Raw genomic sequence first — 14,824 nt, forward strand, 5'->3', positions numbered from 1 at the left:
ACTGGTCAAACAGATTTTAATAAGGACAATTGTTCAATGAAGAGAGAAAATATCACTGGAATTTAAATTCGTTCTTATAAAATAACAGTTAATAAAAAAAAGAACAGGGAGTAATTATTTTTGACATCCTAATTAGTGAATTAATTAAGTCAAACCAAACAAAAGTAAAGCTGATGAAAGATTCGGACGAGCCCACGTTCCACACCATAACCTGTCAAACAAACCAGACAGTCTACTTTGATAATTCATGAAAATATTGTTTACAATAACTACAAATACGTAAAAATCGTAGCAAGTGGGATCTTACCTTAGTTACATTGACATCAATATTATTTGTGTTTGGTTTAAGAAAATAATATATTTCGCATGATAAAGAATTGGGTATTTCTTCTTGCACCTTTTTTTTCTTCCTGCACTCCCATAAAAGCCTTAATCTCAAAAATATCCTTTATTAAAATTAGGTTTAAATCCTTAACTCTTTGTTCACTTGAATAGATTTGGAAAAGAATGATTGAATGGATTTGAAAAGATTTAAAAGTAAATTTTTTGTTGTTTATTTAAGTGGATTTTGAGATAAGTGAGAGTGGATTTGGAAGTAAAGTTTATAAGAATTAGAATATGATTTGATTGATGTGATAGATTAAAAAATTTACTTTCAAAAATGGACCTTCACTTATCTCTAAATTTACTCAAATAAATAATAAAAAATTTATCCACAATTAAGTGAATAAAGTGTAAGTTTTCACTGTTTTCGTGCGCCTTCACGTTTAAGCTTGTGCACCCTCCACAATTAAGTTTTCTCATATTAAAGTTTTTCCATTCCCTTCTAACAAAAAGGGCAGCACCCCAAATTATAATCGTTTCACTGATTATTGGATGGAATTGGGGTCTGTCATTAGAGGAGAAGAGGTTTTGTACATCTTTTATTTATTGTATTTTGAGTTACATAATTTTAAATATATTTTTGAATCTAAAAAATATATTTTGAATGGTGTAATTTATTATTATCATATAATAATAATAATTATTATTATTAATATTATTACTAGTATTAGTATTAGTGTTATATTAATAGTAATATTATTATTCTTAAAATATGAATATTTTTTGTTCTTGTCTAGATTAATTGTATTTATTAATAAAAATACTCTTTTAATATTTTTAAGAGTAATTTAAATATTTTAATGACAATATCATAATTCATTTTTTAATATGATGAATAGACTATGGATCAAATGAAAACCAATCAGAATAATTTCACCTAATAATTAAGATTTACTTTCATATGAATAATTTTTATTTATCGTCTAGATTTATTGTTTTACTTTTTTAGTAAAGATGCTTCTTTTGATATTATTAAGAGTAATTTAAATATAATATATTTTGTTTAGTACATCTAAAATGTGTTTATGATAATACATTTAGATGGTCCAATAATAAAAGAAGCACTTTTAAAAGAGGAGGTGCACGAAGAAATTGTCTAAAAAAAATTCTATTGTACATATATAATTTAAGATATATTTAATTATTTGTACTGTATTTGATTTAACGAGATTTGAACAGAAGAATAGAGAAAAGAGTGGTCAATGACGCAAATTCATACAAATTAATAAATAAATGATTTCTTAATTTTTATTTAAGTACATGTGATAAAACTTAAAAAAAAAAGATTTTTGTTAAGTAAACTAGAACTTCTCAATACTTAAAATAGACTTTTTATTTTTTCACTTTTGAAAAGTAATTTGGAAAAAATCTTACATACAGAGTTAATTATTATTTTGAAGTGTAATCTTATAGAAAAGTAATAATATATAGGATGCCAAATTAATAAACAAGAATGAAGAAATTCTAAATTGTTAAAATTATATATAAGCTTGGGGGATGAATTTCTTGCTTTAAACAATTTATTCTTGGTTGTGTTTGTTTAATCTTAAAAAAAAAGTAAAAGTTAAGTTATTTTTCAATTCGAATTTAATTTCATGAAAAATTAAATAATACATATACTTAGAGTTAGATCATTAAATGAATGTAAAATTGGATTATAAAAAGGTCTGTATTTTTAATTAAAAAAGCACAACATGAAGTTGAGTCTAAATTTAAGTATTCTTCGATAGCACTATATGCCTATTTGCGTTTTTATTTATCTGATGTAAAAGTGAGTATTCTATAAAAATTCTAGTACTTTACCTAGTAATGCACTACACTATTTTTAAAAATTATATATTTATTGCATAAAATAGGAAGAACTTAATTAAACATTAAATTAAAATTAAGTGTAAAATAAAAAATACTAATATTAAATAAATAAATATTATAATATATTCAAGAAGGAATTACAAAACTTCTTTCATTCACTTTCAATATTGTTACCATTTTTTTAATTATTGGAAATTAACAATTGTAACATCCTAACAATTTTATTATCTATAGGACATATAATAAGTATGATATAAATCTCATTAATATAACCCTATATATATGAACTAAAGTAGTTCACATCACTATAAAATATCCATAAAATTTGACCATGTATATTCAATTTCAAAATCTAGAAATACTTTTGATTAATATTACTTAGTTTTCAAAGTACTGGTCCAGTTTCAGAGTTACTAGCACCATCTGCACCAACTTCTACCTGCTCACATATTTGATATATTGGGAAAAACTCAATCCAACACATCAATAAAACACAAGATGGGTTAATGCATTTAAAAAAAAAAGAGTAGAAAAAGAATAAATCATGTTAAAAATTTAAATGTCAAACATGCAATAAAACAGTAATATAAACAAATGCGAATGTGAAGACTAAGAAATTTTGTAATTAAAATTTTCACAATTTTAAATTTGTACGCTTAAATTTGTTAGATGCCTACACAGTTTCTTAACAAAATTTAATATATTAAATAAACTCGTGACACTTTACATTTGTTTACTTTGTATTTGTTTCAGTCACATCACCTAAACGTCTTACTTTATTTAGTTAGATATTAATTGAGTCAAGATAATCTTATTTAAAATTCCAATATATACTTTGACTGACCTTAAATTAGTATTTTTCTTTCAAAATAACTAATTAAGTTTCCAATTATTGTAGAAATTAGAATTAATTCAATGCAACGTATCATTTCAATACATTATCTACACAGAATATATAACACAATTTAGCATATCCAAAAACATTAAACTGGTTTATAAACTAATGCAAATATCATATAGAATTTCGCTTACATTAGATACACTAAATTCTCATTCTTTATGGACATTACAATTAAACCATAACTCAACCATCTCTGTTCCTGTCATACTTTGCCACATTAATCAGTAAAATCAGAATAATATTCTCTTCTTCATTTTTTTAGTTTAACATTTTAACATTTTAACATTAACTTTTCTTTATCTAATCAATATCAAATGAGTTCTCTATATCTTCAAATCTATCGCTCATAATCACAATTAGATCTCATAATTCACATTCACAACAAAAAAACTCATAGCTCGTATCACAATTTCCATTAATATAAACTTTATTATACATCAAAATATACCGATGATTAACTTTCTTACCTGAAAGAAGAAGTCTACCAATGTTTTCTTTGAGCACTATAACACCACACAAGTTTGACCTATACACACGATATAATCTCTAATGATGATCAACTTCCAGAAGCAAAAGTTTATAAACATGTTAGGTTACTACTTTGAGCAGAATGTTTGTACAATGAGCTTCCTCTTCCTTGTTGGATTTTTAATTACGATCCTGGCACAAAAGGTGGATTAAATTTTTTTTTTTTCAGATTCATAACTTTAATTTTAAGCACATATTTTTAACATCAACTTCTGAAAACAATAATATCAGTTTTGAAACACCAACAATAACAAATAAATAGTTAGCGTTTTATCTCTGATTTGAAGCTATTTTGGATCACATGTATTTGTTTTAGTATTGTTATTGAGCTCTAAGTCCTTGACATTTGAGAGAGAAAATGCATACAATTAGAGTTTACAAAATATAAAATCATTAGTTTTTTACCTCGTACAAACACAAAAAAGCTTAGATTATAATGTTGAATTATGTCACCTCTTTATATTGATTTAAGACATATATTAGTATTTTTATCAACATCTTTCATTTGCCATTAATTTACTTAAAAAACTCAAAACATAACTTATAGAACTATTGAAATAAACCTTGTAATAATGAAAAGGTGTATACCTTTCCTATAACATACCTTATAATTGAAATAAATGGGGAAAGCATATCAAATGCATATATGTTAGATTACAATTACGGATCACTACATTTATACCACGTTTTTTTTATTAATTTATAATAAAAATGATATTTAGGTCAATTTTAATCTTGAGAAACGGTCATATGTTCTGAAATTTTATTAAAGTAGAATATTATTATTTTTAAGTCAAATAATTAATCGATGAGATATTCAAACTAATAATGGAAATAAAAATAAAAATAAGATATTTTTAAATCGATGATAGTCACGTACTGAACCAATTAAGTTTTCATAGGTATACTATCAAACTTTGACATCTGGGTACATATATTCAAATCCATACCCATCTTCCAAAACACTTGTATCCTAAAAAATAAAAAGACTTTGATATATATCGTAACAGTTGTTTATAAGAAAAATAACTATTTGACAATTAACTATATTATTATTTTAACCATGTTTTGCAATTTTTAACTTATTAACACATACTATTATAATATTAAAATAAGGTTGCTAAGTAAGTATTTTTTTTTAAAGGATATCAAAGTATAATTGTAGGAAACGCCAACAAAATATATAAAGAAGTGTGATAACAAAGAACTAATATTTTTCAGCATATCTAAAATTTAAAACTATCAATAATTTATATAATGCTCATAATTAAGCTTACTACATTAAGAAAAGTTAATAAATAGTATTTATTCCAAATAATTTAGAATAAAATTATAATATTAAAATAAGACTAAAATGATTATTTATACTGTTGAATAAAAAAGATTGTCAAAAGTACTTTTAAGAAAAATATATAATTATTTATACCATGAAAAAAGTTTATAATAAAGTAGAACATTCATGTGAAAAGTTGAAACTATGCTATGAATTATTTCAGAACAATGAAAATAAAAATTCAAATAATAGTATTTATTTTAAGAAATATAAATATATTTTTAAAGGCATACATACATAATATTAAATTTATGAACATATCATAAGAAATAATAAATTAAATGTAGTAGTGAATATTAATTAGTAAATTAATTAATAGTGAGGTTATATATCATGCGGTATATGTAGTATGATAGAAAAAAAATGAAGTGGTTAAAAAAGAATTAATTTGAATTTATAATTAACGATTACAAGTCACATCCTCAAACAAAAGTTGAAGGAGATCAATATTGGCTACATGGCTGCAGAGAATAATCTAGCCTGCCAAATCGATCTAGATGTGTTTTTTTCAGTCGGTATTAAGGTAAGCTAAAAGGACATAGTTAGAATCAAAAGGATGGAAAAGCTGCAATTAACGTTGGCGTGTGTCTCAGCTACGTTAATCTTAAGCTTTGGTGAAGCCGGCGTCAAAAGGAATGCCAGTGGCAGGCAACCAGGTGCTAGCTTGGAGCCAGGGCTCAGCAGTGAATTTCGCAGCCTCATCCTTGCTGATGAGACCTTTGCTGAAGGGTGCCCTTGCGTTAGCAACGGAACCAGGTCCACTGTTGCCAAACTCAGCGAAGTAGCAGTCTTGGGTGTTCGGCTCAGTAGCTGGGTTCCATGGAATGTAGCCCTCTGGCTGGATCAAGTCACCGATCACGTTCTCAATGAAAACTGCCCTGGAGAATGCCTTCCATGGCCTTGCAAGGTATGTCTTCACTGTCAACCGATCAGGGAAGAGTGTAGGGTCGGCCGTGATCTCACAGTTCTGGACCACAATTCCAGTGGGCATGTTTTTCTGTTGTGTTCCATCTGCCACAACTATGTTTTGTTGGTTTGATTCGGGCTTCCTGACCAGGATCTTGGAGTTCTGGATCAAGGTGGTGGCGTACCCGAAGATGAAGTCGATTGTTCCAGAGATTTCACAGTTGCGGTAGAAGTGACGGTGGGCGTGTGCGTACAAAGTGTCTTGGTAACCGCGCATTGCGCAATCGAAGAAGACTGAGCGATCACCCTGCACGCGGAGAGCCACTGCTTGATGTCCTGCTGCTCCAGCGGTGTTCTCGAATGCAATGGACTTTGCCATGAAATCGTCAGCAACAGTGGCTGCACATTTTCAAACGATTGATTAACTACAGATACAGATGATAATTGATGCAGATGATGTATATATATTTTTTTTCATTGAGTGGAAGGAAAAGACTTACAGAAGGTGGCCGTTCTCATTGTCTTGGTACCCTCGGCGAAGTTTTTGCGTCCGGTGATGATGGTCTTGGTGGGGCCATCGCCATAGATGAGAAGGTTCAACTTCTTCTTGTCAACAAGGATGTACTCGTCATAGATACCAGCCTTGACGTAGATGATGAATCTTCCTTGGTGATTCTTGGGGTAGGAGTTGATGGCGTCAGTAATGCTTTTGAATTGGCCGCTGCCATCCTTAGCCACTGTAGCATGGGGCAGAACTCCATCTTGAGACAAGAGCTTGCGATCAGCGGCGGAGAGCCAAGTGGGGTACCCATCTTGATCAACATCCAGAAGGCGACGAGAGGCGGGTTTCAAGGACAAGTTCAAGTCCAAGGATTGAAGAACCTTTGAAATCCCCGACACGACATCAAGTGCCAATCCAGTGAGCTTTCCAACGTTGTCCAAACTACCGGACTGCAACTGTTCCTGGACCTTCTTCTCGCCGTCGGTGTTGAAGCCGTCCAGGCAAGATTGCTGGTAGGCCACCACAGCACCTAACCAGTTTTTGAGTTCGGCACTGCGGTCGGTAACGTCCTCGATGTTGCTCTCTTTGACCAACACACCTGAGGCTTCGAGATCGTGCATCGCGGCTTCCAACAAATCCTTGCAATCATCGAGAGCCATCTTCATTCCCTGGCTGCTGTTGCCGTGCTCCACTGTGAGCTTGTCGCTCATGTTGAACGCTTTTATGACACTGTCCATCGAGGTTTTCACCACGGTGACAATGTAATCTTTAGGGTCTGAGCTGTTTGCGGAGGAAAGCACATTGTGGCAGAGTTTTGGGTCGTCTGAGTCTTGGCACAACGCTGTCACAGCCCTGTTCGTGGTTTTCAGGTTTCCTGAGCTATTCGTCTCTGCCTTGGGGCTCTGAACTATAGCAACCACGCCAATGACCACACCCACCACAAGGACGAGCGAAATTGCGGGAGCGAGTACTTTTCCGGCCATTTTTTCTTTTTTCCGGTTACAACAATTTTTCTGTGGGTTTCCTCTTTATTGGTAGATTCCCTCCGAAGAGGATGACAACCAGAGAGAAAGGATTATTGGGAAGGATAGGCTTTTCCCTTCCCTGTTTATTCTTTATTATTGTTTGAGGAGATTGCAATGATAAACCATGCAGAAGTAGGGTTGTATTTATACCTCATGAGAGTTTCATAAAACATGGAATTCAGTTTGGTTTTGTGGCTTTTCTGTGTTCCGCCATAAATGGAACTGAACTTTTACCTAAAAATGGTCCTTGCAATTCTATTCCTTCGACCAGTTCATGGCGAGGAGAAAATATAGTTCTTGAATGACGCAAATAGATCTGTAATTTTTCTGCTTCCGCTATTAGGATTCTCATCTCTTTACATGTTTTCGTCCTCTACTCTTCATTTCTTATTTCGTTTTTCAAATTAACCAGACAAAAACATAAATAAATAAAAGCTGATTTACGATTTTATATTTTAGAATACAATTATATTATTACATAATAAAATTATATATTCATAGAATTATATTATTATATTATAAAAAGATTTTACATGTTGATTACATTTCATAATCATTAATTAATTGTTTTTATCTTATTATAATTTAGATTTAATTGATTCAGAGTTTTCTATTTGTACTGTTTGTGATGATTAAGTTCTTGTATTTTGAAATAACTCAATTGGAAGACGTCAATAATTTTGATTTTGTTAATAATATAAATATCATATATATTATTTTATTTGATGTAATTACTATGATAATAGGTTTGCTAAGTTTTACGAAATATTTTTGTAATTATGATTTTTCAATAATTTAATGTAAATTTGTTATAATGACTACAATTTTTGAATTACCTTAAATGATAAAAATAATAATAAAATATATTTTTTCATTGTAAAAAATCTTCCTAATATTTTTTTAAAATATTTCTTGAGAAATTTAATTAATATCTATATATATAATAAAACTTATTATCATTCAAGTTTAAAACACATAATGCACAAATTGTACATCAAAACATCGAAATATTATTCCCAAGATTGATTGAAACTAATAACTTTACTTTTCCATTTTTTATATAGCATAAAATAAAGAAATAAAAATATGATAATAAAATTGTATATATTGTATAAAGGAGACACCACTTCTTTTCTAAGAAATTTATTCATTAAATTTCTTGTTCTAAAGATAAATTATTTCAGTTTTAAACTTGTAATTTATATATAAGCTTTAATAAATAAGAATTTGAATATAAAATCTAATCTTAACTAATGTGATTTATTTAGTAATAGTGCTCGTTTAAGTTACTTTAAACATGAGTATTGAAAATTAAAAAAAAAAACGTGAACCATAATATATAAGCTAAAAGGGTTTAAATATGACAAACCATGCATGAAAAATACTCATTGGACTATTTAAAATAGTGATCAAAAGATAGTTGATGAAAACTTGTATTTGCCAATTTTTCATAGGTTTGTAGTAATGAGAAGAGTCACCATCTTACTTATAAAGTTACTCGTATTTAGAATGATAATGTTATGTCATTCTTTTTGCAAAATATTCTAAGTTTATACAATATTCAAAATTTGGTTGTCATAGATTTACTTGATATTCCTAATTCGATATTGGATGACTGGTACGTATCCTTAGTTAGAAAGTGACTATTTTCTTTCATACTTCTCAAAATCACTTTAAGTGAAAGTTTGATCTGAAAGAATTTCATCTTCCTAGTAAGGCTCATATTCATTGGAAACTTGTTTACATGCCAAAATTCTTTCAAATAGGAAAATTCAACTTAAAGGAATTAATATGTACTCCATGTGTTCTTTGTGCAAGTATCAAGAGGAAAGCATTTTGCATCTCTTTTTTATTGCCATATTTCTTTTAAAATTTGGTCATGGCTTAAACAAATTTTTCTAGATTAAGTTTTTCTCTCTTCTAATTAGAGATGACAACGGGTCGGGTCGGACACGGATAGTGCCTACCCGCAATCCGATCCGACAAAAAAAAATTCACCCGCTACCCGCACGGATACCCGCTTAAAAAATATCCGCGGGTATTTTAAAACCCGCGGATACCCGCAAATATTTTAAAAAAATATATTTTAATAAATTATTAAAATAATTTAAATAGAATTACAAAATATATATAAAATATAATATAAATTAAATTAAATATAAATTTAAATTCAATTTTAATTAAATTTAATCTTGTAAAATATAAATTAATGTTAATTTTAATTAAATTTAACTTAATAAAATATAAATTAAATTTTTATTTTTATTTTTTGCGGGTAGCGGGTATCTGCGGGTACAGATAGTATAATACCCGCACCCAACTTGTTTATAAGCGGGTATTAAAATATTTGCTGTAACATCCCAAAAATTCACCCTTAAAAATTCAAAAATTTAAAATAAGGTAATAATACATTTACGGTAACACACCGTAATCTCATACTTAAATCTATACATAAGTTTTAAACTGAGATTTAACTGCAAAGACAACATTAAATCCTTCTAATTCGTTCTTCCATCTCTTCCTTCATTTGCACAAGATCACGCGACAATCCTTCATCTGCTCCCGTATAACAATTACGTTATACGATCATCGCAAATATAAGATTTTTCCGATACATGCACAAATAAGTAAGGGTGAGCTGACATGCAACACAACAATTATAAAACATGCATAAATGCTTTGATATAAATATCATATAAAATTTATGTCAGACATTCTCGTATACCATCATATCACAATTCCTACTAGATACTCATCCGGATGATACGTTGATGAGCGGTCACGGGAGGTTATGCACTTGTGATGACTTTTACTTTTTCTTACAAATACACTTCCAAAATACTTCATACCATTCACAAGGTTAGTCCCCTCACTATGTCCAAAACCGGCACATAGACCAGGACCTCCTGCTCCTCTCACCACATCATTCATCCTTCTCTACATGAGACTGGATGATTATTAGAGTATCAGGATAACCTCCAACTACGGGACCCTCAACATCAACATAAACACTAATACCATAACCTTTCAGAATCCCTCCATGAGATTCATACCATACTCATATTTCTCAACTCACATTATACCAATACAAAACCTCCCCAAAATACATATATTATGATCAGATGCATAATTTCCTGTTAATATCATAAAATACATTCATCACAATAATTTTATCATATCTAATGCATTCACATACTTCCACGTAATTCATGTCATAATATGCATAGTACACTTAATTCAACACCAACACAACAATAACTGAAATTTGGAACCAAACACTAAAAACTCTGACCGAACGTTAAAGACCGAACGCTATTGACCGAACGCTATCTTCCGAACGTTATTCCCTGAATACTATTTGGTTGGATCTTATTTGAACGAACGCTAGGGAAACATGTACTATTGAGCCAAACACTAAAAAATCTGGACCCTATATTGACCGAACACTCTTAGAACGCACATGTATCAAACACTAGGCCGAACGCTCAAAGCCGAACGCCAGATCGATCCCTAGTTGAACGAACGTTCGAAGTTCAAACCTCACCGAACACTGCCTATAATGAACACTATAAGGACGAACGCAAATCTTGAAATTCATTTAACCTAACTCCATAAGAACGAACGTTAAGCTTGAAACCCATTTAACCTAACACCAAAAGGACGAACGTCACAAACGATTTAGACGAACGTTACTGGACGAACGCCAAACAAAAGGCCGAACACGAACGCCAACAAAACCCTTATAAGACCGAATGCTCAAAAATCCAAACTTAAGGTTTATCAAATTAAGACCGAACGCTCAACAATTCTACCCGAGGATACTAAGTTAAGAACGAACGCCCACACTCACTAATATCCAAGAACGAACGCTACTAATATCATCCCCTAAAACCGAACGCTCTCCAGAAAAGGACGAACGCTAAATGCTTAAGCATGACTAAGACCGAACGCTACTACCAAGAACGAACGTATTTTCTGAACATCATTTGACTGGATACTCTATAGGTCGAACACTGAATACAATTCCATATTGACCGAACGCTAATAATCTAAACCTCAGAACACCTGATCCAGATCGAACGCTATAAATCACTAATACACTAAGGCCGAGCGTACCCTAATACATCAAAACCGAACGTCCAAGATTCAAACCTAAGAATACCAGCTTAAGGATGAACGCTCACTAACACAATTAAACCAAGGTCGAAAGTTACACTCAAAATGAAGGACGAATGCTAACGCTCGCCTAATACGAAATCGAACGTTCAAAATAACAATTATGGACGAACGCTCAATATAACATTTAAGGACGAACGCCCAATATAACACTTATGGACGAACGCTGACTATAACACTTATGGACGAACGCTCGCTATAACACTTAAGGACGAACGCTCAGAGTCCATTATACATTCAGACGAACGCTCAAAATCCATTATACATTCAGACGAACGCTCAAAATCCATTATACACTTAGACAAACGCTCGAAATCCGTTATATACTTAGACGAACGCTCTAAATTACTATTAGAGACTACCTAACTAAAACCAAACGCTACAATTATCAAGAACGAAAGTTACACTCATATGGAAGGACGAACGTAAACACTCGTCATACTGAAGACCGAACGCTCAGCATGATTTGGCTGACCATGGGTCGAGCCATTTTGACGAACGTCCCAATTTGGCCGATTAGGACGAACGCTCAGAACAAATACTGAGCGGTCAGAATTTGACCGACCCTTAAGTGGTCGAATCCCGTTTTGGACGAGCGCACGTTTCTGCAGAATTCTGCAGAATCGCGTGAGGTTTTCCAGAACCCAGAAAACTCCATTTTTTAACCCCAAAATTTCTAGATTTCCTTCCAACCCAAAGCATACAAGGTTTCATACATAAATCACTTCCCATTGATCAATTATAACAATTCAAACTCACCCAAGTCAATTCCAAACAGCACAACACAGTTTCAAAACAACCAACCATGCATAATTCAATCCATACACCTAACACATAATACATCTGAAGAAGGTAATCCAGCTCCCCTTACCTGGTTTTCTCCAAGCACAACCATCCTACAACCAAGAACTGCCCCGATCGGAACGACGAAAACGTTCGGTTGAAAAGAAGCCCTCTACTCCGTGGAGGCCATGGTAGCATCAGAATTGAATTCCTATGGTTCCAGGTGCTGGAAATCTAGAGAGAAGCGAGAGAATTTTGGAGATGAAGTTTTAGGAAGAGAAAGAATGAGTTCCTCCTCTGTGAACTCTCCCTTCCCCGTACCCCAAAAATGAGACCATCCCCCCCTTTCTCCCATCTCATAATTGCCTCCAATCATGCACTCCAATTATTGCATTCAAATAATGCAAGTGGTGGGTGACCACCATGTCCCCACCATGCCCTCCACTACTCTAAGAAAACGGGTCTTACATTTACTACTCGCAGGTTGTGGGTAGCCGCGAGTATTAACTATCCGTCGCAGATTTTATCCACAGATATCTACGGGCGCGGATTTTTTTTCCACTCCTAATGATATTTTGTAGTTTCTGAAAGTTGAATGTAGTCTCCTAGCAAAAAAAATATTCGTCCAACAACACTAATTACTTATGTTCTTTGGATGAAGTGGAGATTGTGAAGTCATACTATGTTTCAATAGAGTTTAAATTTAGATTTGGCCATAATGTCACATTAAACTATCAAGTCATATGCATTAAAGCCTTATTATGCTAGTTCTTTGTTATTCATATGCAAAGATCTTGAAGCGTTATGGTGGTTTCGTTGTGAGACAAAGCATAAAGGTTGTAAAAAAAAAGAGAAAAGAGTTTTTGGTGTGAAGAAAAAAAGAGGTAAATTATTTTTTACAATATTATGAGTATAATAGTATATATGCTACAAAAAGGTCTCTCTAATTAATAAAAGATATGTAAATTTACATAAAAATAAAATAAATGTTGGTCAGAATTCTTTGCAATTGCAATGACTGAGTTATTATGAACCCATATGACAATAGGTCATCATGTGGTTGCTCCACATTATAAAAAACCTTTCTAAGTCAAATAACTTGATTTGCAACTGTTGCAGCTAATATATACTCAAGCAAACCATTTAAGAAAATATATTTTATTATTCTTTTAATTTTTATATTAATTAATTGACTCATATAAATTTTATTGATAAAAAATATTTATCTCAACTTTTCTTTTTTTTATAATATAAAATTTTTTACCTCTATTTATTATTCTTCTAATTTCTGTGTTAATTAATTCATTTAAATTTTATTGATAAAAATAATTATAATTATAAAAAAATATTTATCTCAAATTTTCTTTCTTTTTATAATATAAGATTTTTATATTATTAGTTATTGATATTTTGTTATTCTTTTAATTTTTGTATTAATTAGTTAATTAATTTATTTAAATTTTATTAATAAATAGGAAAATTATTTCAATTTTTTTTATAATATAAGATTTTTATTACTATTAATTATTGATTTTTAATTATTCTTCAAATTTTTGTGTTAGTTAATTAATTCGTTTATTTAAATTTTATTGATAAAAATAATTTTAACTATAGGAAAACATTTCTAATTTTCTTTCTTTTATAATATAATATTTTTATTACTATTTATTAATTATTCATTTAATTTTTGTGTTATTTAGTTAATTAAATCATTCAATGATAAAAAAAGTTTAATTATAGGAAAACATTTATACCAAATTTTTTTTATAATATAAGATTTTTATCATTACTAGTTATTGATATTTTATTAATCTTTTAATTTTTATGTTAATTAATTAATTTAAATTTCATTGATAAAAATAATTTTAATTATAAGAAAAAAATTATTCCAATTTTTCTTTCTTTTATAATATAAGATTTTTATCATTATTAATCATTTTTCTAATTTTTGTTTCAATTAATTAATTCATTAATTTAAATATATCATTTTTAATACATACTTATTTTTATTTTTATCTCTCTTCTTATTTACGTTGTAATAAAACCTACTTACGATAAGACCTTTATTAGTTTTAAATGATGTCATAGAAATCCTAATATATAATTAGTTTAAGGAAAATATAATTAGATTAAGGAAAATGTTTTTTTTAACAACATTTTTTTTATAACTTTTTTATAACTATTTAACTAGCTGTAAAATATATAAACTAATTTTTAAATATACAAAATAATAAAACAGTAACATTTAAACTATTATAATAAAAGTTGTTAAAATACGAGGTCCGACCTAAGAAAACCTTAACTACCTCTCCTTCTCCGACAAACCATTTACTTTGCTACTACTTCCCTTTCGCGAGGTGTCGTTGCTCACACGAAGCCTGCAGCCATGTTGAAACGCTTAAACCAAAACCTCCACGCTTGCGGTCACGCCTTCCTCGCTCAAATGAAGCCGTCTTCGGCAACGTTGGCCGCTA

The 14,824-nt window shown here is 30.4% G+C and overlaps 1 protein-coding gene across 1 annotated transcript; it reads right to left on the reverse strand.

The window, feature by feature from the left end:
• Positions 1-5,327: 5,327 nt before the first annotated feature.
• LOC108324681 (pectinesterase) lies at positions 5,328-7,491 on the reverse strand. The gene is made up of 2 exons (XM_017557620.2): positions 6,365-7,491; positions 5,328-6,263 (listed from the first exon to the last, which is right to left on the reverse strand). The coding sequence occupies exons 1-2, from the start codon at positions 7,347-7,349 to the stop codon at positions 5,563-5,565; spliced, it is 1,686 nt and encodes a 561-aa protein (XP_017413109.1). The 5' UTR covers positions 7,350-7,491; the 3' UTR covers positions 5,328-5,562.
• Positions 7,492-14,824: the final 7,333 nt, after the last annotated feature.

This window comes from Vigna angularis, chromosome 3 (assembly GCF_016808095.1).
Source record: "Vigna angularis cultivar LongXiaoDou No.4 chromosome 3, ASM1680809v1, whole genome shotgun sequence".
In the NCBI taxonomy this organism is placed as follows: domain Eukaryota; kingdom Viridiplantae; phylum Streptophyta; class Magnoliopsida; order Fabales; family Fabaceae; genus Vigna; species Vigna angularis.

What these genes read in the sequence shown, in the direction of transcription:
- LOC108324681 (XM_017557620.2), bottom strand. Translation starts at nt 7,349, where the DNA reads ATGGCCGGAAAAGTACTCGCTCCCGCAATTTCGCTCGTCCTTGTGGTG. An exon ending in AATGAGAACGGCCACCTTCT is followed by an intron (nt 6,264 to 6,364) that starts GTAAGTCTTTTC and finishes GAAAATGTGCAG; the next exon opens with CCACTGTTGCTGACGATTTC.